Source organism: Nelumbo lutea, chromosome 1 (assembly GCF_056320005.1).
Source record: "Nelumbo lutea isolate HS-2025 chromosome 1, American lotus-T2T, whole genome shotgun sequence".
In the NCBI taxonomy this organism is placed as follows: domain Eukaryota; kingdom Viridiplantae; phylum Streptophyta; class Magnoliopsida; order Proteales; family Nelumbonaceae; genus Nelumbo; species Nelumbo lutea.
In genome coordinates this window covers 55,287,470-55,310,459 of record NC_142684.1, presented here as the reverse complement: position 1 = coordinate 55,310,459, position 22,990 = coordinate 55,287,470, and the positions used below count along the sequence as shown (strand labels likewise).

Genomic DNA, 22,990 nt, shown 5'->3' with positions numbered 1-22,990 from the left:
GATTTTTAAAGAATTCCATGGGGAAAAGGTACTGGAAAAGATGGGTAATGCTACATTTATATCCTTAATCCGGAAGAAGGATGGAGCTGTAGAGCTGAAAGATTTGAGGCTGAGAAGCTTAATCAGTAGCCCGTACAAGTTCTTAGAATAATTGTTATCAAAGAGACTTAAAAAGGTGGTTCATGAAGTGGTGGGTCATGGGTGAGACCCTGGTTCGTAATATCAATATCAATGAACATTTCACCATGTTCTAAAAGGAGACTGGAAGATCTTTTTAGCTCCAATATTTTCAGGTGTTCTAAAAGGAGAGGAAAAATATGGGAAAATGTACTAGAGAAGCAGGGGCCTGGACAATCTGGGAGGAAAGAAATCTGAGGATATTTGATGATAAGAAAAGAGGTAGAGATGCTGTGATTGAAGTGATAACTACAAGGAAGGCACATTGGGTGAAAACTTTGAAAATATTTGCAGATTTTAAGACAGAAGATTTCTTCAGATCATGGGGAACAATTGCAAATATGGCTTCTAGAAGACCTATGGTAACTGAATTTTGGTCCCCTCTGGATGTTGGGTGGAAGAAACTAAACTTTGATGGGAGCTGTTTGGGAAACCCTGGCCCATCAGGCACTGGTGGGGTAATAAGGGAGAAGTATGGAAATATCATTGCCATGTTCTCAGGCCCTACCCAGCATGGTGGTGTGGTGAATTCAGAATTGAAGGCAGCGATGTTTGGTGTTGAGAAAGCTAAAGAGTTGGGGATTAACAGATTGATTATTGAAGGGGACTCAAAAGTGATTGTAAACTGGCTGAAAAATGTGGAAGGAGCAATCTGGAGATTAAGAAATGAGTTCAGGCGCTTTAAGCAGGCTTCTAAAGATATGGAAATTCACATAAGATGGATTAGGAGGTCAGCTAATGCCATAGCTGATGGTCTAGCTAAGCAAGGAGTCCAAAAGGCAATCTATGTTCTGGGCTATGTTGTAGCTAGTGGGATACCCCTTGGGTCCTTTTGGAGCTTGTTTGTAACTAATGAATTTCTTTATTGGGTTAAGCTTGGGTCTGAAATGTAATTTGTAATTAGTGGGGTTTAGGTGGACTTTATGTCTACCCGCAACTTCTTGTTGTACACATTCTGATAATCTAATGAATCTTTTTGTGTTGTTGATCAAAAAAAAAAACATTTCACCATGTAGAGATATTTCGCTAATTTCGCTAAGATATTAGGAAAATCTAAAAGATAAAGAAAGCTTTCTAGAAACATTAAATTAGTTAATAAACCTTCAAGGCATCATTAGAAGAAATATAATTGCATATTTAAGGCTCAAAAAACCATAACAAAGAACTATATAAATCAAATAGGAAAAAATTAAGCAATTGTAATAGGTAAGTTTCTCTTTGTCTCCCTTTTGGTCTTTAGTTGTCTTCTTTTCTTTATATATGTCAATTGTCTTTATTGTTACTATATATTTTGATTAGATTGAGAATACTCTTTTGTAGTTATACCCATTAATCCATTTTTAGTTTCCTTTTGAATTATAGTGACTTAGTAAGTGAATCATATCAAAGTAGTAAGCCAATTATCCAATCACTAGTTCCTTGTTGGTTCTTTTAGGAAAATATTTAAAAAAAAAATTATGATAGTTTTAATGAAGGGTGAGAGGGTGAAGCAAAGAGAGGGTTAGTGAGAGAGGAGAGGATGGACGAGATTGAGTGATTTGGGGGAAGAAGCAAGAAAAGGGGAAGAGGAGGAAGTTAAGGATTCTCAGTTGGAACAGTAGCAGTCTCAGAGGGTCGAGGGCTGAGGAAGGTGGAATGGACGAGGCAGGTTCAGAGTAGTAGGAAGGTGGAGGTCTGAGGTGTCGATCGAAGCCAAGACCTTCAAGTTCGAAGAGGAAAGGATCAGGTGAGGATGTTTTGAAAATCAGAGAGAATAACAGGGCAACTGTGTTGGTGTCAAAGGAGGTCTTAGTCTGGTTAAAAGGTTTCATAGATGGGGCTATCAACTCTGGTAAGGTGATTGGATGGACAAATTCTTTGGCTGTACCAGGTAAGAAATTTGTAACAGAACTGAAAAGAAACAGAAAGGGTTGGTTTATCTCTGTGGTGGAGTTTTTTGGAACAAGAGGAAAGCAACTACTGTGTGTGCCAGAAGGGAGGCTACGGAAAGGGTGGATGGATTTTGTGAAGGTGCTACAGTCTTTTCTTGTAGCCTTGGAAGTAAAGAGAGCAGAGGGGGTGAAGAGAAGTGGTCAAATTTCCAAAGACCAGGGTAAAAAAGCTCAGGAAGGGGCAGTTTCGTTTAGTTCCTCTGGGAGCGTAGAAGTGCAAGGCACTCCAACTGAAGTGGTGGTTGCTTGCGCGTCTAGTCCTCGAAGATTATTGGTAGGAGCAGGGAAGGATGAGTGGAAGAAAAGAAGGGTTTTAGTGGCCGATAGAGGAGTGACAGACTGGAGAAGGGTTCAGTGTACAGTGGCAGGGGAGTTAGGATCTGGGAGTGAAGCTTTGTTGTTCCCTTTTGCAGAGACGAAAGCTGTGCTTGATGTAGGCGACCAGGAGCTAAGTTTTAAAGCAGTAGTGGTGGATGGAGTTCTGATACAGGTTCAGAACTGGAGTCCATTTTGCAATGAAGTCAAAGTCCAAGATGGTTGTGTCCGGCTGAAGCTTGTAGGCCTTCTATTTCACCTTTGGCAGAACTCTGTTCTTGAGCACATTGTGCATTGTCTGGGAGGTATCTTGATGAAAGCTGATAAACGATTTCTGGGTGCCGTGGAGTTACAGGTTGCTGGTGTAAGGCACGAGAACTTGCCGAGGGTCATTGAAATATGCTCGGATGATGCCTGGTACAAGGTGTGGGTGGCCTCTGAAGTTGAATGGTCGTGGTGGAGAGGTGTTCCTAAGGTAGAAGATGATGAGCTGGCGAGGTGGTGGACACGTGGAGGGCGTTTGTTGGGAGTCAAAAAGGTGGAGCAGACGCAAGGTTTTTTTGGGGTTACTGAGCCAGTTGGGGAAAACCAAATGACAAGAAATCCCATTACGGAAAATTTTTCAAATAGGTTTGAATTAAGCAAGTTAATGGCGGGAATCTCTTCATTTGCTGACGTGGCGAAAGAGCAGGGTGGGTTGGGGAGTCGAAAGGGTTGGTCTGAGCCGTTGAAGATGGCGGGTGGGTCAGGCGGGGTGAAGGTTGAGCCGGGACAGATTTGGAAGGGCCCACATGACAAATTAAAAGGTCACACAGGCGGGTCGGGTGGGCGTAACACCGAAAGGGGGATCCGGTTGAAGGACCCACGTGATAACTTAAGTCGTCACATGGGTCGGGGCAAAGGGGCTTCTCTTGGGGCGCTGACAGACGGTGCTAATGGTCTATCATCGTCCCAAGTCGTGAGAAAGGGGGGGGCTTGTGTGCAGCAGCGTAAGCTGGAGAAGAAACCAGTGCTGCGGTGGGTTTCCCGACGATGTTTGGAGAAGCTTAGCCAACGGCGACGCTCCTCAGAAAGGCCAAATCCAAGATTCGATAGGGACAGAACTGAAGAGAGGGAAGTGAAGGATGAAGGATGGGCGCAATGCAGTGAAGGAGATGAAGAAGCGGAAGACCTTTCTGCTGATGGTACTAGCGAGGGTAGTGTAAACAACGAAGGTAGTTGTGCTGGTGGTGACGTGGATGGGTGGAATATTGCTAGCTTATTTCAGGGTGTAGGTTGCAATCAGGTCAACTCATTTCCAAGATTACAGAGTGTGCAAGGATTATTAGAAGGGGTAAATCGGGAGAACAAGAAGCTGAGCAGGAACACACCATCTAGGGGTGAACCAGGGGTAGAGGGGAAAGATCACCAGATTGGCCAAAGGACAGAATTACTTCCCAACCAACCAAGGGAGACAGATGTTTACCAACCTCTGGAACATGAGAGGGAGGCCGGGAGCAATCCTTTTCTAGCTTGTCCACCAATCCCAGGTAACCCAATGCATTCGGTTTGTGCTACTAATGTGTCTCCTATGTCTTTGGTTCCAGATTCCGTTTCTGTTCCATGTCCTGTAGCCCATGAGTATGCAGCCGTGCTAGAAGGCGGGCTCTCCGAGGAGGGGGAGAAGGGGATGAAGGAAAGTGGGAAGGTGAGGGAAGGAAGGTTTAGGAGTGAAAAAATGTGGAAAATCATTGAAAAAGTGTTTAAGGAAGTGGAAGGAAAATTGATTTGGAGGAAGGAAGGTGAGGAAGGAAGAAGGGAGGGGCTAGTGGAGAGGAGGGAAAGGTTTGAGGGCAAAGATGGAGGGAAAGAAACAGGGAAGGAGGGAAGTAATAGGAGAGGGAGGTTGGATGGAGAGGAAAGAACAAAGGTGGGACCAGGGGAGAGGAAGAACGGGCAGATGGGCAGAGATGGAGGGGTTTTTGTAGGAAGGGTAGGGGTGGAGGACTCGGTGAGAGAAGACTTGCTAGCTGAATTTATAGAGAAGTTGGGTTGTAAGTTGGAAGATTTGAATGTGTTGAAAGAAAGTTTACAGAAGAGGAAGAAGGAGATCAGAACAAAGAAGAGGAGATTGAGTGAATTAGAGAGATTGAAGAGAGATGTAGGAGACAGCAATCTCAGGGTAAAAGGAGATAGGAGGAAAGGGGCAAAGTAGTGGAAGGTGGCAAGGGGTTTAAATAAGAAGTGGAATGAAGATCCTCAGTTGGAATGTGAGGGGAATTGGGAGTGCAAGGAAGAGAGCGACAATAAAAGAGGTAATAAAACGATTTGACCCAGACATTGTGCTGTTGCAAGAGTCTAAGAGAATGGAGTTTAATAACAATTCGGCACGGAGTATTTGGAAAGCCAGAGGGGTCAGTTGGGTGGCTGCTCCCTCTTGGGGTGCATCCGAGGGGATTGTAACAATGTGGAAGAGGGATGTGGTTGAAGGCCTGGAGAAGTTGATCGGAAAGTTCTCGATTTCCGTGAAGTTTAAGCAGCTTGAGGGTGATTTTACGTGGGTTCTCACAAATGTTTACGGATCGAATGACTACAGAAAGAGAAAGGAGTTGTGGGAGGAACTGGCGGATGTTAGAGGGTTGAGGGATGGGTCCTGGTGCATGGGTGGGAACTTCAATGTGATTAGATTCTCAGAGGAATCCAATAAAGTTAACCAGAGAGTGACAAAAAGCATGAGGAAGTTTAACAGCTTTGTGGATGACTTTGAGCTTAAAGAGATCCCCCTAGCTCATAAGACATTTACTTGGTCAAATCTCCAATCTAAACCCATTTGTTCTAAATTGGATAGATTCTTATTCTCTCTGGATTGGGAAGGCCATTGGGGAACCTAGGCTTCTAGAGCTCTTCCAAGGGTGACCTCCGATCATTGGCCCATAGTGTTATGTAAGGAGGAAAGAAGGCATGGAGGTCCTACCCCCTTTAGATTTGAAAATATGTGGTTACTCCACCCAGGGTTTAACAACAAAGTGAGGGAGTGGTGGTTTGAGTGTAACCCATTGGTGGAATGGGAGGGGATGAAATTCCATAAGAAACTTCAATTTTTGAAAGCAAAAATCAAGGAGTGGAATATGGTGGAGTTTGGGAGGAAAGAAAAAAGAAAGGGAGATCTGTTGGATAAGATTGAAAGCCTTGACTCTAAAGAAGAAAGGGGAGAACTTGGAGAGGAAGACATTGAGCTCAGGAGAGATTTAAGAAGACAGTTAGAGGACTGCCTGCACAAGGAGGAAATTAGCTGGAGGCAAAAATCTCGGTGTAAATGGGTACAAGAGGAGGACAGAAACACTAGGTTTTTCCACTCTCTAGCAGAAGGCAGGAGAAGGAAGAACCTGATCTCCAAATTGATGGTAGATGGAGTTGAGCTAGTGCATCAAGAGGAGATTGTCGGGGCTTGTGTGGAGTACTTCAAATCTATCCTAAGAAGGCCTGTGTGTAGAAGGGTGTGGGTAAAAGGTTTGGACTGGCCAGATGTAGGGGTGGAGAACAGGAGAAGGTTGGAGAGAAGCTTTAGTTTAGAAGAGATCAAGGAGGCTGTATTTTCTATGGATAGAACAAAAGCCTCGGGGCCGGATGGGTTCACTATGGGTTTTTATCAGGACTGTTCGGACATTTTGAAAGATGATCTTTTGCAGGTATTTGAGGAGTTTTATAGGAGAGGAATTGTCAATCCGGGTGTGAATTCCACATTTATAGCCTTAATTCCAAAAAAGAAAGATGCTTCCCACCCGAAGGATTTTGGGCCAATTAGCTTGGTTAATAGCTTGTATAAGATCATTGCAAAAGTGTTGTGTTTAAGGCTGAAGAAGGTTTTGCCAGATATTGTTGCACACTACCAAGGAGCTTTTGTGAATGGAAGACAAATCACTGATCAGATTTTAATTGCTAATGAGAGTGTGGAGAACTTTAAGAGGGATAAAAAGAAGGGAGTGGTTTGTAAGTTGGACTTGGAAAAGGCTTATGACTTGGTGGACTGGGAATTTTTTAGGAAAGTTTTGACTAAATTCGGGTTCGGGGCTAGATGGTGTAAGTGGATCATGGGTTGTGTCTGGAATTGTTATTACTCAGTGCTAGTGAATGGGACAGTGGTAGACTTCTTTCCAGCCAGTAGGGGTATAAGACAAGGAGACCCCCTTTTTCCTTTCTTGTCCATTCTAATTGCGGAGGTTTTGGGGAAATTGATTCACAAAGCAGATTCTAGGGGGTTCATTAGAGGCTAGAGAGTTGGGAGGGCAGAAACCCCTCTTACTCACTTGCAGGAATTTGAAGTGTGAAGACAGTAAAATGTGAGCTTTATTAGGAATTTGAAGTCGGTGATACAAATGTTTGAGCAAATATCCAACTTGAAAGTTAACCTTGGGAAAAGTTGTGTTGTGGGGGTGAATTTGGAGGAGGGAGAGATTAGGGAGAGCGCTGAAGTATTGGAGTGTGAAGTCTCGGGTTGGCCTTTGAACCACTTAGGGTTGCCTTTAGGGGATAAATCCCATGAGAGAGAGCTTTTGGAACCCGGTGGTGGAAAGGTTCGAAAAAAGACTGGTGTCATGTAAAAGAACTACCTCTCTCTTGGTGGGAGAATTACTCTTATTAAGGCCACGCTTGCTAATTTACCTATCTTTTTCCTGTCGGTGTTTAAAATCCCAGTGAAGGTTGCTAATAGATTGGAGAAGTTAATGAGAGATTTCCTGTGGGAACCGGGAGAGGAAAAGAGGGATCATAAAGTAAGCTGGGAGATAGTTTGTAGGAGTAACACATGTGGTGGCTTGGGGCTTGGGAATATTAGGAGAAGGAATATGACTCTGTTGGGAAAGTGGTTGTGGAGATTCCCAGTGGAGAAGGAGAAGCTTTGGGCTAGAATAGTGGCAAGTATTCATGGGTTGGAACATAATGGATGGGACGTTGGAATCAGAGCTAGGACCACAAGCAATTCTCCTTGGAAAGCCATTCATGACCTACTTCCAGTTTTCTCCCCTAATATCAGGTATGATTTGAATTCCGATAACTCCATAAAATTTTGGGAACAAACCTGGGTGGGGAGTGCCCCTCTAAAGGATCAGTTTCCTTCTTTGTTTGCTCCTTCTGATTTGAAAAATGAGCCAACCTCGTGTTTTACCACCCCGTCCTCTTCCATTTCTGGGATTGGGTGGAACTTGGGTCTAAGAAGGGATTTGAGGGACTCAAACTTTGACACTATTTTGAGCCTTGTTGCAATTCTTGATAATGTTGTCTTAGACCCCACTAGGGCGGACTCTAGAATTTGGACACCTTATCCCAATGGCATTTTTACTTGTGCTACTTTCTTCAAAGTCTTAAGTCAGTCCACCAGTCCTACCTTCCCTCCTTTTCCTGTTGATGAGATTTGGTGCAGAGCAATACCTCCTAGGGTTGGTAGTTTTTGTTGGGAAGCCTATCTGGGAAGAATCAACACTGGTGATTTACTCCAAAAGAAGAGACCCAATACTTGTTTGTCACCTCAGTGGTGTGTTCTCTGTAAAGCAGATGGGGAGACTGGTTTTCACCTACTGGTGTCTTGCCATTTTGCGATGTCAATTTGGGAATGGGCTTTGTCCCTATTTGGTTGTTGCTGGAACCCCCCATCAGACTTGCAAGGCCTTTTTTCCCCTTCTTTTTTCAGGTGGCGGATAAAAAGGGGAAGGACAATGTGGAGAGGACTAAGGGCTGCAGTATGTTGGACACTTTGGGAAGAAAGAAACTCCAGGATATTCTCAGAAGTACAGAGAGGAGTAGCAGATCTGAGGGCTATCATTCATATTAGGGCGGTATAGTGGCTGAAATCTTTGGAGCTTTTCACAGATTACACTGTGGATGACATGTTGAGGAAGTGGGGTGAAATTGCAAGTTGCACACAAACTAAGTGAGTAATGAGTGTGGCTTGGACCCCTCCACCTAGTGGATTCGTGAAACTAAACTTTGATGGGTGCAGCAGGGGAAATCCGGGACAATCGGGGATTGGGGGTGTTTTTAGGGATGGAAATGGGGTCATTTCTGCCATGTTCTCAGGCCCAATTAGAGTGGGTGACTCCCTTAGAGCTGAGATCTTTGCAGTTATGGAAGGAGTCCAAAAAGCTAAGTAGTTGAACATCAAGAAACTTTTAATTGAAGGGGATTCAGAGGTGGTGATAAGGTGGCTGCTTAAAGATCACAATGGCTTATGGAAGTACAATAATGAGAGGAGGAAATTCAAGTGGCTGGTGCAGGAGATGGAAGTTAAGATACGTTGGATTAAAAGATCGGCTAATTCCCTAGCTGACGGTTTAGCTAAACAAGGGGCAGAAAGGGATTCACATTTTTGGGCCAAGCTGTAACTTTAGTGTGTGTTTTTTTCCTTTTCTTGAGGTTCTTTGTTGCTCTTGGAAGATAAGCGTGTTTGTCTTCCTTTTGTAAATCTTCTATTGATGAATTAATGAAAGTGTTATTGATCAAAAAAAAATAGTTTTAATGAAATATTGAAAAGTCTTATAGTAAATGGGGATATATCAGAGATATTTTGCCAAATATCGTCGATATTGCAAACCATGGGTGAGACCCAAATGGCTTTTATGAAAGGTATGAAGATCTTGGATAGGGTAATAGTGGCCTAGTGTATGTATCGATTCAAGATTAAGGAATGGAAGAGCAGGATTGGGTTTTAAGATCGATATAGATAAAGCTTATGAGAATGCAGAGTATGGATTTTTGGAAGAGATAGAAAGGTTAAGGGGTTTTGGGGATAAGTAGAGAAGCTGGATGTTTGACTGTGTGTCTTCGATATCATTTTCAATCCTCATAAATGGAGTTTTTTCAGACTTCTAGAGGCCTAAGGCAAGGGGATCCAAATCTCTCCCTTGCTCTTTGTGTTACTTATGAAGGTACTAAATCTGTTATTGGAAGAATGTGTGCAGCTGGGTCTGATTGAAAGTTTAAAGTGGGGTCAAGTGGACCTTGTATTTCACATCTGCAATATGCAGATGATACCCTAATTTTTCTGGATGCTTCAGTGGAACAAGTTCTGAATCTGAGAAAAATCTTAGCAAATTTTGAAATGTTAACAGGGCTGAAAGTTAATCCCTCCAAGGGTGTTTTGATAGGAGTGGGGAAGGTAAGGAGGGAGGCGTTATTGGAGAGCATTAGGGCTTTTGAATGCAGGATTGGGGAGCTCCCTTTCTCTTATTTGGGGTTGTGGGCAGTTCAACTTCAAGTGCAATTTGGAAGCCAATTGTAGTAAGAATTTAAAGAAGACTGGATGGTTGGAAAGCAAAATATCTTTCCTTTGGGGGAGGATAACACTTATTAGAAGTGATTTTTCAAGTTCGCCAACATATTACTTATCCTTCCTAAGAGTGTCATCACAAGTTGCATAGAAAGTGGGAGGCAAGAAGTTTCACTTGGTCAAGTGCGAAAAAGTTTGTAGGCCAAAGGAATGAGGCATTTAGGGGTTAGAAGGGTGAGGATTTTCGATAAGGCATTGATTGGAAAGTGGCCGTGGAGATTTGAGTTGGGGAGAGAGGAAAACTCATTATGGAGGAGGATTGTTTGAGCTCAATGTTAACTGTATGGGGGGATCTTTGCTGTAAAGGGTCTTTGACCTAACAACTTCTTGTTGTACCTTTTTGTTCTTTAATCTGAATTAGATTTTCTTGAGTTGCTGATCAAAAAAAAAACCTATAGGGTGGTAAGGTTTGGGCAGGATTCAAGGGAGGTGAATTTTTCCTACAGGGTAAGTGTTTGGAAAGGGATAAGGAATTTTAATCAGGAGTTTAGAAGTCTAACCAGCTTCTCAGTAGGGATGGAGCAAGAATCAGGTTTTGGGAAGATGACTGGTGTGGGATTGGAAAGCTATGTGATTTATATCCAAGGTTGTATAGGTTGGCTGAGGCTGATTTGACCATTCTAAACTGTTATGAGAGGAGAGAGGAACAATTAGTTTGGTATCAGTAGGGGATAGAGCAAGAATCAGGTTTTGGGAAGATGACTGGTGTGGGGTTGGAAAGCTATGTGATTTATATCCAAGGTTGTATAGGTTGGCTGAGGCTGATGTGACCATTCTAAACTATTATGAGAGGAGAGGGGAAAAATTAGTTTGGTATCTAAGGTTCAGAAGGCCATTACTTGATAGGGAAATTGAAGAGTGCATCATTGCACTTTTGGAAAAACTGAAAAGGTTGAAAGTTTCAGCTCATTCAAGGGATGAACTGTGGTGGAAGGAGTGCTCAAATGGGATATAATTTGTGAAATCTTGTTACTTAGCCCTCCTTAGGAACCAATTAGGCTCAAACCAGTGGGGCAACCCAGCTCCTCCTAGGGTAGAAGCTTTTGCATGGCTTATTGCTATAGGTAGTGTCTTGACTGTGGATCATTTGAAGAATAGAGGATTTAACATGGCTAGTATGTGTTTCCTGTGTAAAGAACAAGAGGGAACAGTTAACCACTTGTTCATATCTTGCAAAGTTTCTGGTTTCATTTGGAATCTCTTCATAACATTGTTCAGGGTAAGAAACTTTCAGCCAAGGTTTCCTTCAGAGATTTTCTCATCATGGACAAAGCTCAGAGGCAATAAGAAAGCAAGGTTGATTTGGAGATGCATACCTTTTGCAATCTGCTGGAACATCTGGAAGGAAAGAAACAGAAGCATGTCTGAAGATAAAGCTTGGAATTTGGATAGTCTGGTGGCAGCCATTAGCAAATCTGTCTCAGAATGGATGGTGGTACTGCCAGAATCCAAACAAGTCAATTAAGAGGACCTTGGACACAAAAGCTTGGGGAAGTTTCAGGGTTGCAAATTTGTAATCTGGATGATATGTTTTGACTTGCATTGGTGTTTTAGTGTTGCTTGCAGGTGTTGCCTTAACACCTGATTAGATTGTAATACTTGTTCTTTAAATGAAATTTTTACATTTATTATCAAAAAATAAAAAAACTAGTATGCAGAGTATATTGCAAACACAACCATGAGGCATAACTCCACTTAATGGAACAATCGATTATAGTTGATTCTTTGACAATGTAAGCCTTAACCAACCAAAGGAAATAAATAAACTAAATGATTAGAATTAAGGTACTAGTATTGGAAGAATAAGTGCGCCGCCGATGAAGATGGCTACTATAGGTTTAATGTAGGTTTACAAACTAATTTAGTCATCATTGGTCTTCAGTCTTCTGCAATATCTGTTTTCTTTATCTTATTTTGTTCCTGGAAGCAAGAACATACAAACTAGAGAATATCCAAGAATTCAATTTGCTAAGGGACTCAAAGACTTGATAAAATGATTTATTATTTATTTAATAAAGATGGCTACTATAGGTCTGCACTAAATAAACTCTTTAACATCATCATGCCATATTTAATAAAGACGGCTAAAAATTTTTTCAACATCATAATGCCACAAGTCCCTGACAGTTTAACATAGAATAGATGACAGGGAAACACCAAGATGGAAGCAAGTGAGATTAAGAATCTAGACTTAGGGCACAGAACTAGGTAAAGTAACCCATAAATACCTCTCTAGTCTCTTCTAAAAGACATAACTATTATCGAACAATGTTCTGATGACTTAGTTTTGACAAATAAAAAATTTAAATGCCTGATTACCGGTCTTCACTTTTTGAGAGGTTTGAGACAGCTACAGACTGGGTTTTGTCAGTTATATTACTGTTTCCTTGCTGCACTTGATTATACTGTGGGATGTTTTTGTCCCCTGCTATTATGACATAAGATAGAATGGGTTTCCAATACATTAATAAAACACCTTTTGATCATTTTGCTGATCAAAATAACAAAAGGTAGCTAATGTATAATTAGGATAAAACTGATTAAACAGATTAGGTTTCAAATAAACGGTTAGCATTTATCAAACTGGTGTATTAAGAGGCATCTAGCGCACATAGGCATACTTGCTAGGCTCATTTTGTGGGATGTGTCAAGCCTGAATCCAGGTGCATAACTTGTTGCAATATTTTGATTAAATAACCTTGAATTTAATGTTGACTATGTACCTTACTATATTATAGGTTGTATAGAGTTTGAACAGTTTAGAACACGTAGAACATCAATGTACAAGGTAATAAATGACCTTGGTGTTAAAAATGTATAAGACTTCTTGAAATATTTCATTTCTTTCAGAATATAGATTTGCATATCCTTGTATTTCAAGTTTTTATTTTGTTTTCTCCACAGGTGGCATTTCACGTCATTTAGTCACATGCACCATCTTACCCCTTGTGCTTCAGGCTCTAAAAGCCATTTGGCTTTTATCTGCGCTTCTAACTTTTAAAACACTGTTTGGAATTAAACATTAGCACAAGTATATATCAAGAATACACATAGACAATCTCTTTCCACTATCTTTTTGTTGCCCAAAAGCAGAAAACACAGAGACAATCTGTGTATTAAACTTGTCAAGAGCCCTAGAATCTTTTAGACTCACTAAACTAAACTGCTATTTAGAATGACTAAGATACACCTGGACTAGGTAAATGCCTATATAAAATGCCACTCTTTTTTTATTGGTTATATAATTCCACATTTAATGCATTTCCAATATGGAAAGACGGATTCCTTGGCAAAAGAATAGGGTGAATTAAGCCATCTCAATACGAAGAAAGGAAACTATAAGTGAGATGCATGCCTACCTCTTTTGCCTGGCTAGTACCATCTGAAGGCATAGGAACCACACTGCCTGGTTTGGTGTTTTGAATTGGATTCTCAGAGGCATTTCCATTGTCACTGAATTTAGGAAGCTGAACCAAAAAAGAACTTCTTCCTGCAATGGCTTTCTAGATCATCAAAACTAGAGCACGTAACAGGTTTGAACAATCAAATGGTAACATAGAGATAAGACATGAATTTAACACTTGTAATAGGTCCCCACACTGCACTTAGGAATCAGATTCAAAAATGATTTTTTTTATTATCTGACATTAGCATTTAGAGATGAGTATACCAGAGCAAAGTCCCAAGAGTTTGCGTCTCCGTAGACTAACCATGGCTGGTTCTGGTTTTCCTATTAACAATATAAACTGGTTCAGTTGATGATCTCAACCGCCAAACAATCCATGCATGTAGCATACAAAACTGAAACAGTTACAAAGCAAGCACATGTAAAAGCTGACTAGTTCTTTACTATGTCACCCAGATTTGGAAAGGACGCAGCTGGACAAGTTGTTACATATGAAATTTAGATTAAAAATGGAAGTGCCCAGCACAATATGTCACCTGCAAAAAGGTACCTAGGTTTCATATGCTCTTTATAGGGTGGTACAACAGAACGCAAAAGATCAAAATGTTTATGTCCTATAAAGTAGTCAACCAACTTAAAATCATAATGGTCAGCCGCTTAGTAAAGAATTGAATGATACAATGTGTAGATTCAGATATTTCATATGCAACTAAAACAACCAATATGATTTGGAAAAGCACAAGGTTCAGGACACAATAAACACCTAACTTGAATTCCTGCCAGTTACAATATCATCTTGAAGAGTTAGAATGATAAACAAATATATAATTAGCCAGGTTGAAAACAAAAAGATAATCTTAGCATCAAACAAAGTTTTCATCCAGGCCGACATCTAAGTATTTCAGTTCTCTAACTAAACAAACAAATCAACCACAAAATCCCTCCAAAGTTTTGCTGGAATTGATGTGCGACTAGATCTAATAACAGAGATTATACATTTCATTGATGAGTCTTGAACAAGTTAAATTTGCCAAAAGACAAAGGTGACAAGACCTCAAAGGCCGACGCCGAGACCAGTACAAGAATAACAGAACATACTAGTCAAAGGGATGCAGCCTTGAAACAACCACTCTCTAACAAAGAACCAGCCAAGACGAAGGAAGAAGAACTGCGCATTCACCTGGACTCATCTTTTCAAGAGATTCCCAATCTCTCTCCCTTCTAATGTAAGTCAACCCACCAATCAACCACCACCGATGGATCATCAACAAAGTAAAAACAAACCCAATTTCACAAAACAAGACCGTCAAAACTTTCACAAGCTTGACCAGCGAAATCAACCGAAACCACCGACCCACATGAAACAAAAAGCTTTCTTCTTCCTTACCCACCAACCCAAACACACATGGCCAACCACCCATTACAGAAACCCAAGCAGACCCACAAAAACCCACATGAAGTTACATGTCAACAAGCTGCAGCAAACAAAAACAATCTTCATTACAAGCAGGGAGACAGTTCGTTCATACCTGGAAGCTGGAAGGCAGAGAAAGCAGAAGCGGGAGCGTAAAAACTGGAGGAAATCAAGGGTATTTGGGGAAATCTGCTGGCGAAGAAAGGGGTCAGAAGGGAAGGTGGCGAGGGTTCTGAGAGAGGAGGAAGCGGTGAAGGAGGGGTGGTTGTTTATGCATCTACCACCTTTTGTCTTTCTTTGCTTTGTGTCCTGTGCGAAGAAGGTGGTGGAGGTGGTGGGGGTGGTAATGGGATGGTATATTAAGAGAAGAGAAGAGAAAGGGTTGAAGAAAGGGGTGTGAGGGACGAACGTATGTGTTGTGTATTTTAGCATGAATGAAATGCCAAAAACACCCCAAGAATCTTTTGGGATTCCATGGCTGCCCCACTTATAGGTGTTTCTATTGCTGCCTTATTTTAGCAAACAGATGAAATGGAATTTTCCATCTTCCCTCTCTCTTAGGCCTGAAAGATGGGGCAAAGGAAATCTGGGGTCCGAGATTCTGGACTACATGTAATCTAAGGTTACCTTTTTTGCTTCTAAACTCAGCATTGACCAAACAAGCATTGCAAGTTGCTGTGTCTTCAACACACGTGTCACATTTAAATATGTAGGAGTGGATGGAAAAGCTTCATCCCCACCGGTTGTGCATCACTTTCCCTGCCTTTCTAGACTTGTAATATCAGAGACACCATTGGGTCAATGTAAATTGAATGTAATTTTCATGTCCAAGAAGAATATGATGAATGATGATGATGATGGGAGAAATTCCAAGTTGGCAGCTTAGGATATATGTCTACATATACCAACCTCAACTAAATTTATTATGAAATTTATAATCTATGTAGTTTGCTATAACTTATGGTTAACACCAGTTAGGTGTAAAATTATTTTCATGGTTGGAAAGTGCATAACAGTCATATATGAGTAGCTAAATTTATATGTATAATAATGTGAGAAGTTAATATATTTCTCCAATCTAAAATTTCTCTTTGTAGGGCTTTTTTTAGGTGGAGGGCTATCTCTTCTTTTTTTTTTCTTTTTGCTTTATGGGGCTACACAATAAGGGATAGCCCATCCCCTTTCCCTTAACCCCCCCTAATCCTAACCCTAACCTCTGGTGGTAATGGGATTTGATCCTAAGTCTCTACTCCGACGAGTCAGAGAACTTACCAACTGAGCCACCATCAATTGGCAGTTTAGGTTCCATAATTGGGGATTAGAAGAGAAGAGTTGGGTGGAAATAGTAAGAAATGATTTAAATGCATCCATTAGACGGAATAGAATGGCAAAAACAGGGTTCACGTAATTGATCCCTCATAGTTGATATAAGGTTTAGTTGGCAATGATTTGATCGATTTTATTTGTTAATGAACTATTTCTTTTCTTTAGATATAACATGCAATTTCAATCAGTTTACAATTAATTTTTGTGCTTATGGTTGAAGTCATAAAATCACATTGATTTCTTTTTATTGATGTGGTATGGTCAATGGTTATGGTTTACTCTATTTTGAACAAAAGATACAAATGTACTCATTTAAATGCAAGGTTTAAAAAAATGAATCATTCAGGGGTCCAGTTCTCGGGTCAAACGGTCTGATCGTTCGAATCGAACGAACGGCGGCCCGTTCTAACAAAAAATAAAAAACAACCAAAAATCATTAGATGGTTCAAATGGTTCGACCACCTGGCAGTTTGTTGACCAAATCAACAGTTTTTGGCCAAATGACAATTCTAGGGTAAAATGAAACCAGTCAAATCCCGGTTTTCTGATCTTGACCATTTGGTCCAGTCAGGTTTTGAAAACATTGTTTAGATGTTAATTTATTCTGCAATCTTACATTTTTCATGCTTTAATTAAAAAAAAATTGCCTTAATTGCAAAAGCATGAAATTCATAAATAACCCCCCCCAAAAAAAAACTCTCCAGCTTAATATTTAACCATTTTCATTATCTTTTTTTCTTTATAATCTTATACAAGGCTATATATAGTAAATTTTATGATTTCATCATCATCATTTAGCTATTATTAAATTATGAATGCTTAAATCATTTATTACTACTTAAATTATGAATGCTTAAATTATGATTTTATGATTTCATCATCATCATTTAGCTATAATCTTACTTGCTTCACCATTATGTTCTGTTTAGTGTCATATCTATTATTAAATTATGAATGCTTAAATCATTTCTTACTACTTAAATTAAAAAATAAAAAAATAGTTTCTTATTACTTCAAGCATGTCTCTTTTGATCTTCCTATGACCCTTTCACTTCATTCGACCTGTAACAGACTGCTTTTTCTTACGGGTATTTCTAGGTGGTCTTCTATGCATATGACCAACCTGTCTTGGTTTAATTTCTCTCATTTATACTCTTTAAGTTCCTTTGAACGATATATTTAATTATATGATTTATGTATTACTCAAAACATTATTTCTCTTTCAAATGATAAATTTGTTAATATAAACATCCTAATTTTTTGCCTCATAGAGATGACACTAGTATAGGTAAAACCATTAAAAACTTCTTCTTTAATCCTAATTTTTAATACAATTGGATAAGTTTCCAGATCATTTTTAAAGGCTGCAATGACCACAAATTAAGTCTATCCAATTTTTACAGTATCATGTAGTTTCATATTTCGTTGTTCAAACTTACAATTATAATCATTGTTTTTATTTGTAAACAGTAACAGTAATACAATACATCCCTGACCCAACGGCAAAATCTAATATAGTTTATAGCTAAAACCCGAAATAAATTGTACCAATCTTCTTTGGAGTCATTACTGGTTTTTGAGTTGTTGCTTTCTTTTTCTGATATTGCTTAATAAAGGCAAGTAAAGGGTTCTGTTAAGTAAACATGTTTCAGATAATTGGAAGTTATCATTATCATAATTATCCAACTATTTATGTTAGTAATTAAGGCACTTATTAAGTGCAACCAAACAGGTCCTGACAAGGAAAATTATTGAATTGATAAAACATGATCTTGAGTTCTTTAATTTGGGTATGAATCAAAAGTTTTTACTGGAATGAAAATGAGACTTTTACTTCAGGTTTTTTAACTTCTACCCCTTTAAGACCCATTTTGGAAAGAAGCTGAAGCATTGGTTGAGCTGCTTTCATAAACTGTAAAAAAAAAGTTTCAAGGGAAAATCATGTGTTCAACTTTCAGACATCATTTTGAGCTTTTTTGAGTTTTTGCCAAACATGACTTTATAGGCTGTTCAGGTGGGGGCTGCCTTACAAAACCACAAGCGGCTGTTTGAAAGCTTTCTCTAAGGAGCTCAGGGAAATTTTAGGCATTTCAGGACTGACATGGACAAAACAGGGAAATGGAAGAATATAAAAACTTATAAAAGTTAAAAGGATTGTTTGGGCAAACAGGAGTAGTTTGAGGGTAGATTTGGCATCCGAAGGTAATTATTAATAGGCTAGTTGGTGGGTGAGAGAGGGGGAGAGAGGAAGGATGAGGGAAATAGAGGCACCGACGAAGACGAGGAGGTGATTGGATGGGCGGCCTGCCATTTATGTGTGCGGATAACGTACTGCCAACCCCAATCCAAAACCCTTAACCCTTAATCAAATAAGAATTAAAATATTTTATTAAATTATTATTAATAAAATAAAATTTTCTTTCTGAGTTAAAAAACGAAAAGAAAGGATGGCTCCTTCAACGAGACAACCATTTGATGATTTAATAATTGAGATGAAAAACAAACTTATAATTTGGAGATTTTAGATTCTTTCCACCAAAAAAATGAAAATTTTGATTCCTTAGGTTGGTGTCAAATGGAACCCATTATTGTCTAACACGTGGCAAACATACAGTTAGATGGAACCCTCTTTAATGAATCTGGATTTATTCCTCACAGATTATGCCTCACGTTAACCTCACAGCGCTTTCCAGCTGTGCATTTAGTGTTCGGATCTATTCTTCACACAATGCATCTCGCACCAACCTCACAGGCGCATCACATCTCTCTCTTCCTTTTGTGTTTTCAAATGGTGAGATGTACATATAAGGAGATGGACTCTGTCAGGAGTAAATCCAATTTCTTCTTTAATTGGACGATGGCAATAATCCCATCTATTTGGAATACTTGTACGGGCTTTTGATCTTCATGACCAAGGTGTTAGTTCATGATTGGATTGTGCAGCCTGTTGAATAGTAAGAGGTGTTATGAGTGATGATGGTCCTGCGAGTATTGGGATCTGTTCCAACAAAATGCATTCCAATACACTTGACACCCTTCCTCTGAGATGTGACATGCATGGTGAGATATGCGGTGTCAGATAATGTTGGAAGCGCTTTGGTACATATTTTGTGGGGAATAAATGGGGTGCCGTCCTCACTCTTCTGTTAGGCTGTAACTATTGAAGCAAACTGTCGTATAGGTGAAGGGTACAAGTGATAGTGACTCAATTAGATATTACAGATTAGACATATACAATGGGATACGTGATCCAATCAGGAATGAATACATCAGTGGTCTTTATAATTGAGTTCACATCTCCGCCCCACAAGTCTCATATCACATCTCCATCGCGTATTGGAAACATCTCTGGATGATAGTATGGATAATATCATCATCATCAGATGTTCTCAATACATGGCAGGGATGTGCTGTGAGACATTGTGGGGCTGAGATGTTTATTTGTGTTACTTTTCAAAATCTTGATATGTTTATTTTGTGTTACTTTTTTTTCTTGAATCATTTATCAAAATACCCTTTATAGGTATTTTAGGTTTATTAAAACCTACTCTCTAATTTGTGTTTTATTAAAATGCCCCCTCTAGTTTGAAAACTCATTTTACCCCTTGAAACCTTGCAGATTAGATGGGCAAAATTACCCTTAATTTTTAAATTATAAAACTATATTTTCCGGTTTCAAAATAATGAAATGCATTCATTTTTCATAGGAAAAATAATACTTATTGTTAAGGGTATTTTAGTAAAATGTCTATTTCGTTTTTTTTTTTTTTTTGTATCTGTTGAAAAGTCTCCATGATTGCCTACTCAAAGGGGTTTAAGCTTAATAGATAAACCTGAGAGGTGGTATAAGCATTTGACTGAGACCCTAATGGAGGTATGAGTAATTTATCCTTACTATTTGTTAGTGCAAGAAAATGAAAGTGGGAGTGACGAAACAAAGTGGGTCTATGTCTTCATTCTTCACCTTCAACTTATTCAACTTTTATAGGCAGTTGACCCCAAGTCACCCCAGGCCTGATTATTATTATTTTACCCTTGTTTCAACTGTCACCTTAGCTTTTACCTAAGGAAGAAATATATGTTTCTTTGTATGGCACATGTTGGTTAGAATTGCTTAAGCATTGTTAGAATTTATAGTCCCATTGCCTCAAATGCACTGTTTAGAGAAACATTCAAACTGGAGTCATTTGGCCCCATTCCATTTCTAATAAAGGGGCACACCACTAATCATTGTCAAAAAGTGCTTGCTTTAAAAAATAAATAAAAAAAAAACAAAAACAAAAGGTATGCTACCTAAAATTCGTCCTGATTTTTTTCGCATTTCACTTAAATTTATTATGATTTTTCAAAACCTTCAAACAGTCCTCCCTCTCAGTGAATTTTATTATCTAAAATCTTTATATATATATATATATATATATATATATATATATATAAATTGAAATTTTTATATAATTTAAATGAAATCTTATAATCTTTTTCATTTCATTCTTTTAATCATTACGATTACAAATTTAATTAATTACAATAATGTCATTTAATAAAACAAAAAAGCAATCATTTCTTGTTCTCCTCTTTCATATTTGATAGTAAACATGTAATTATATACAAGGGTGCCACTACTAACTATTTGCAATGATGCCACTAAATTTCTACATTTTTTCATATTTGTTAAAAAATATCTTTATCTCTCATTTTATTTACAATTGGGCCATGTAGAGTTGTGTCTGTGCGGCCGTGCTTCCCTCCCCTCGAATTCTTTAGGGGGTCGGCCTGTATAGGCTTGTGTCGTGCCATGGGTTAGATTGGTCCACGGGCCAAGTCTTAGGCCAAGCTGAGCCACGAGCCAAGCTAAGCCATGTTTAAAAAAAAAATGAAAAAAATAATAAAAATTTTAACATAAATTAAAATAGGCAAAAATTAAAGAAGATCTTAAAATTTTATTTTAGCTCGAGCCCACACGGGCCCGTGCCATGCAATGGGTCAGGCTGGTCTGCGGGCTAAGTCTTAGGCCAGGTTGGGCCACGAACCGGGCTAAGCTTATTCATGGGCTCGATAGCCTAATAGTTCAGCCCAACCCATTTACAACGCTAAATTAATTAAATAATTTGAAATAACCTTTACCAATCTTGTGTTGATAATACATAAAGTTTTATTTATTTACTTATTTTACTAGATTATTTAATTAGTTAATAATTTAATAATCTAACAAATTATTATTGCTAGCAAAGTAAGACATGGAATCATGTATATATTTATATATATTTACTCTCTCACTTGATTGTCTATTTATCTCATTTATTTTATAAATTTATTTATTTATTAATTAAATTAAATTAATTATTAGTTAACTATTTACAATTATTCCACTATATAAAACAAAAGTACCATGAAAAAAGTCATCTCTCCCTCTTTCACTCTATTGCTCGATGGCCGTGATTATTTATTTATTTATTGTTTTATTTTATTGAATTAAATATATTATTATCCATAAAATTTTATTTATTTTAAATAGATATTTTTTCCAATAAACTTTTAATTTAAAAATTTACCTTTGACAATTTTTTCCCTATATAATAATTTACCTCTGACAAGCCACTTACCATCATGTTTTGCCCCTACAATGCAAGGGCCCCTTTGCTAATTTATACGCAAAATATATAATATAGCATAAAATAACATATATACATACTGAAATTTGTGAGCCTAGTGTGGGCCTGAGCTCAAGTGAAGGGTAATTTTGTCATGAAAATACGTAACAAGCTTGATTGACCATTCAAGAATAATTCGGTCATGTAAAATACTTAAATGCTTATGTAGATAGCTTCTATTAAAAATCACTAAAGGTGAACTAATGGAAATCTAGGGCTTAGTGGGCATTTAAGAGTCATTTTCCCTTTTTTTTTTGTTGCTGGCTGCAATGAGATTCTCATTCGAAGAGGGGAGGCAAGAATAGTCATTTCCCTCAAATGGGGGAATGCCATACACCAGGAATAAAAAAATTATTCCATCCAATCAAACCATTAGAATTAGAACAAGTCATTCCAATTCTGATTTCAGACCTCTATTTCTACAAAGCAAACTAACGGATTCTCAGTTTTCACTAATCGGATGGATTTAAATTTTGCTGGGCCTAGTCCGAATCCAAACTGCTACAGCCTTCTATCGTTTTGTTTTTATAGGATTTTGAAAAGAGAAAGAAGGAAAAGTTCATTGTTGTCTGCTGATAGTCAACACTTTTGGTTCTAAAACCATAAATGAACGTCACCTCTTTTTTTTAATAATAAAAAAAAAAACACCCTCCTTCTTAGAAACCAGAAAAAAAAGTATCTTATTGATAAAAACAGAAGCATGGTTTTGTCTTAGAAGATGTTATCATGGCATCAATAATTGTGCAAATTTACAGAGTTCCAAATGTAAAACCATGGTTATAAATGGGTCATTTTCGTTTCTTTAAAAAGAACACTCCTTTCAAGACAAAAGATGCAGGCCAATTTTCCAAAAACATCCTAAGTGAATTGACTACAAGATCCAAGTTCACATACATGCGAATTTGGATCTTCTATTTATAGAGCGCTCCTCACACCCGCCTCACAGTAACATTTCACCATATATTGATAATATCTCGTCATGAATAATAAACATAAATTCTTGATATACGGTCGTCATGAATAATAAATACAAGTTCCTGATATACGGCCAGAATACGTTATGAGGTTGGTGTGAGGAGCGCTATGTGAGTAGCCGATCCGGATTCCATACATACACACAAGGGGATAGCTTGTATAAAGCACATGACCAAGTATGAGTATGAAAATGTGTGAGAGAGAGAGAGAGAGCGCCTTTGATATGAGCCTTTAGCATGAATACCCTCGTATTTTCACAATGTTGCATTTCACCCCTCTTGTTCTCAATATTTGTATTTATCTCCCCATATTTTTATGAAACTTTCCAACATAATCACACATATTCAATGATGCAATAAGATAGTCCCAAGCGTCTTGATTGGTTGGAAAATAACTAATAACTAGCGAGGGGCGCCTATAGGCCTGTAAACGGATCGAATTTGAATCGAATCAGGCTAGATCGAATTCAAAACCAATTATAAAGAACAATATTCA

The 22,990-nt window shown here is 38.6% G+C and overlaps 1 protein-coding gene across 1 annotated transcript in view; it reads right to left on the bottom strand.

The window, feature by feature from the left end:
* Positions 1-15,131, bottom strand: part of LOC148874646 (Integrase-type DNA-binding superfamily protein) — a 55,781-nt gene extending 40,650 nt beyond the window's left edge. Inside the window, exons 1-3 of the mRNA XM_088966719.1 lie at positions 14,659-15,131; positions 13,394-13,453; positions 13,083-13,213 (exon numbers count right to left, since the gene is read on the bottom strand). Of these exons, the coding sequence (XP_088822845.1) occupies positions 13,083-13,213; positions 13,394-13,436 (174 nt within the window). The 5' untranslated portion in view covers positions 13,437-13,453; positions 14,659-15,131. The remainder of the gene's footprint in view (positions 1-13,082; positions 13,214-13,393; positions 13,454-14,658) is intronic.
* Between the last annotated feature and the right edge of the window lie 7,859 nt (positions 15,132-22,990).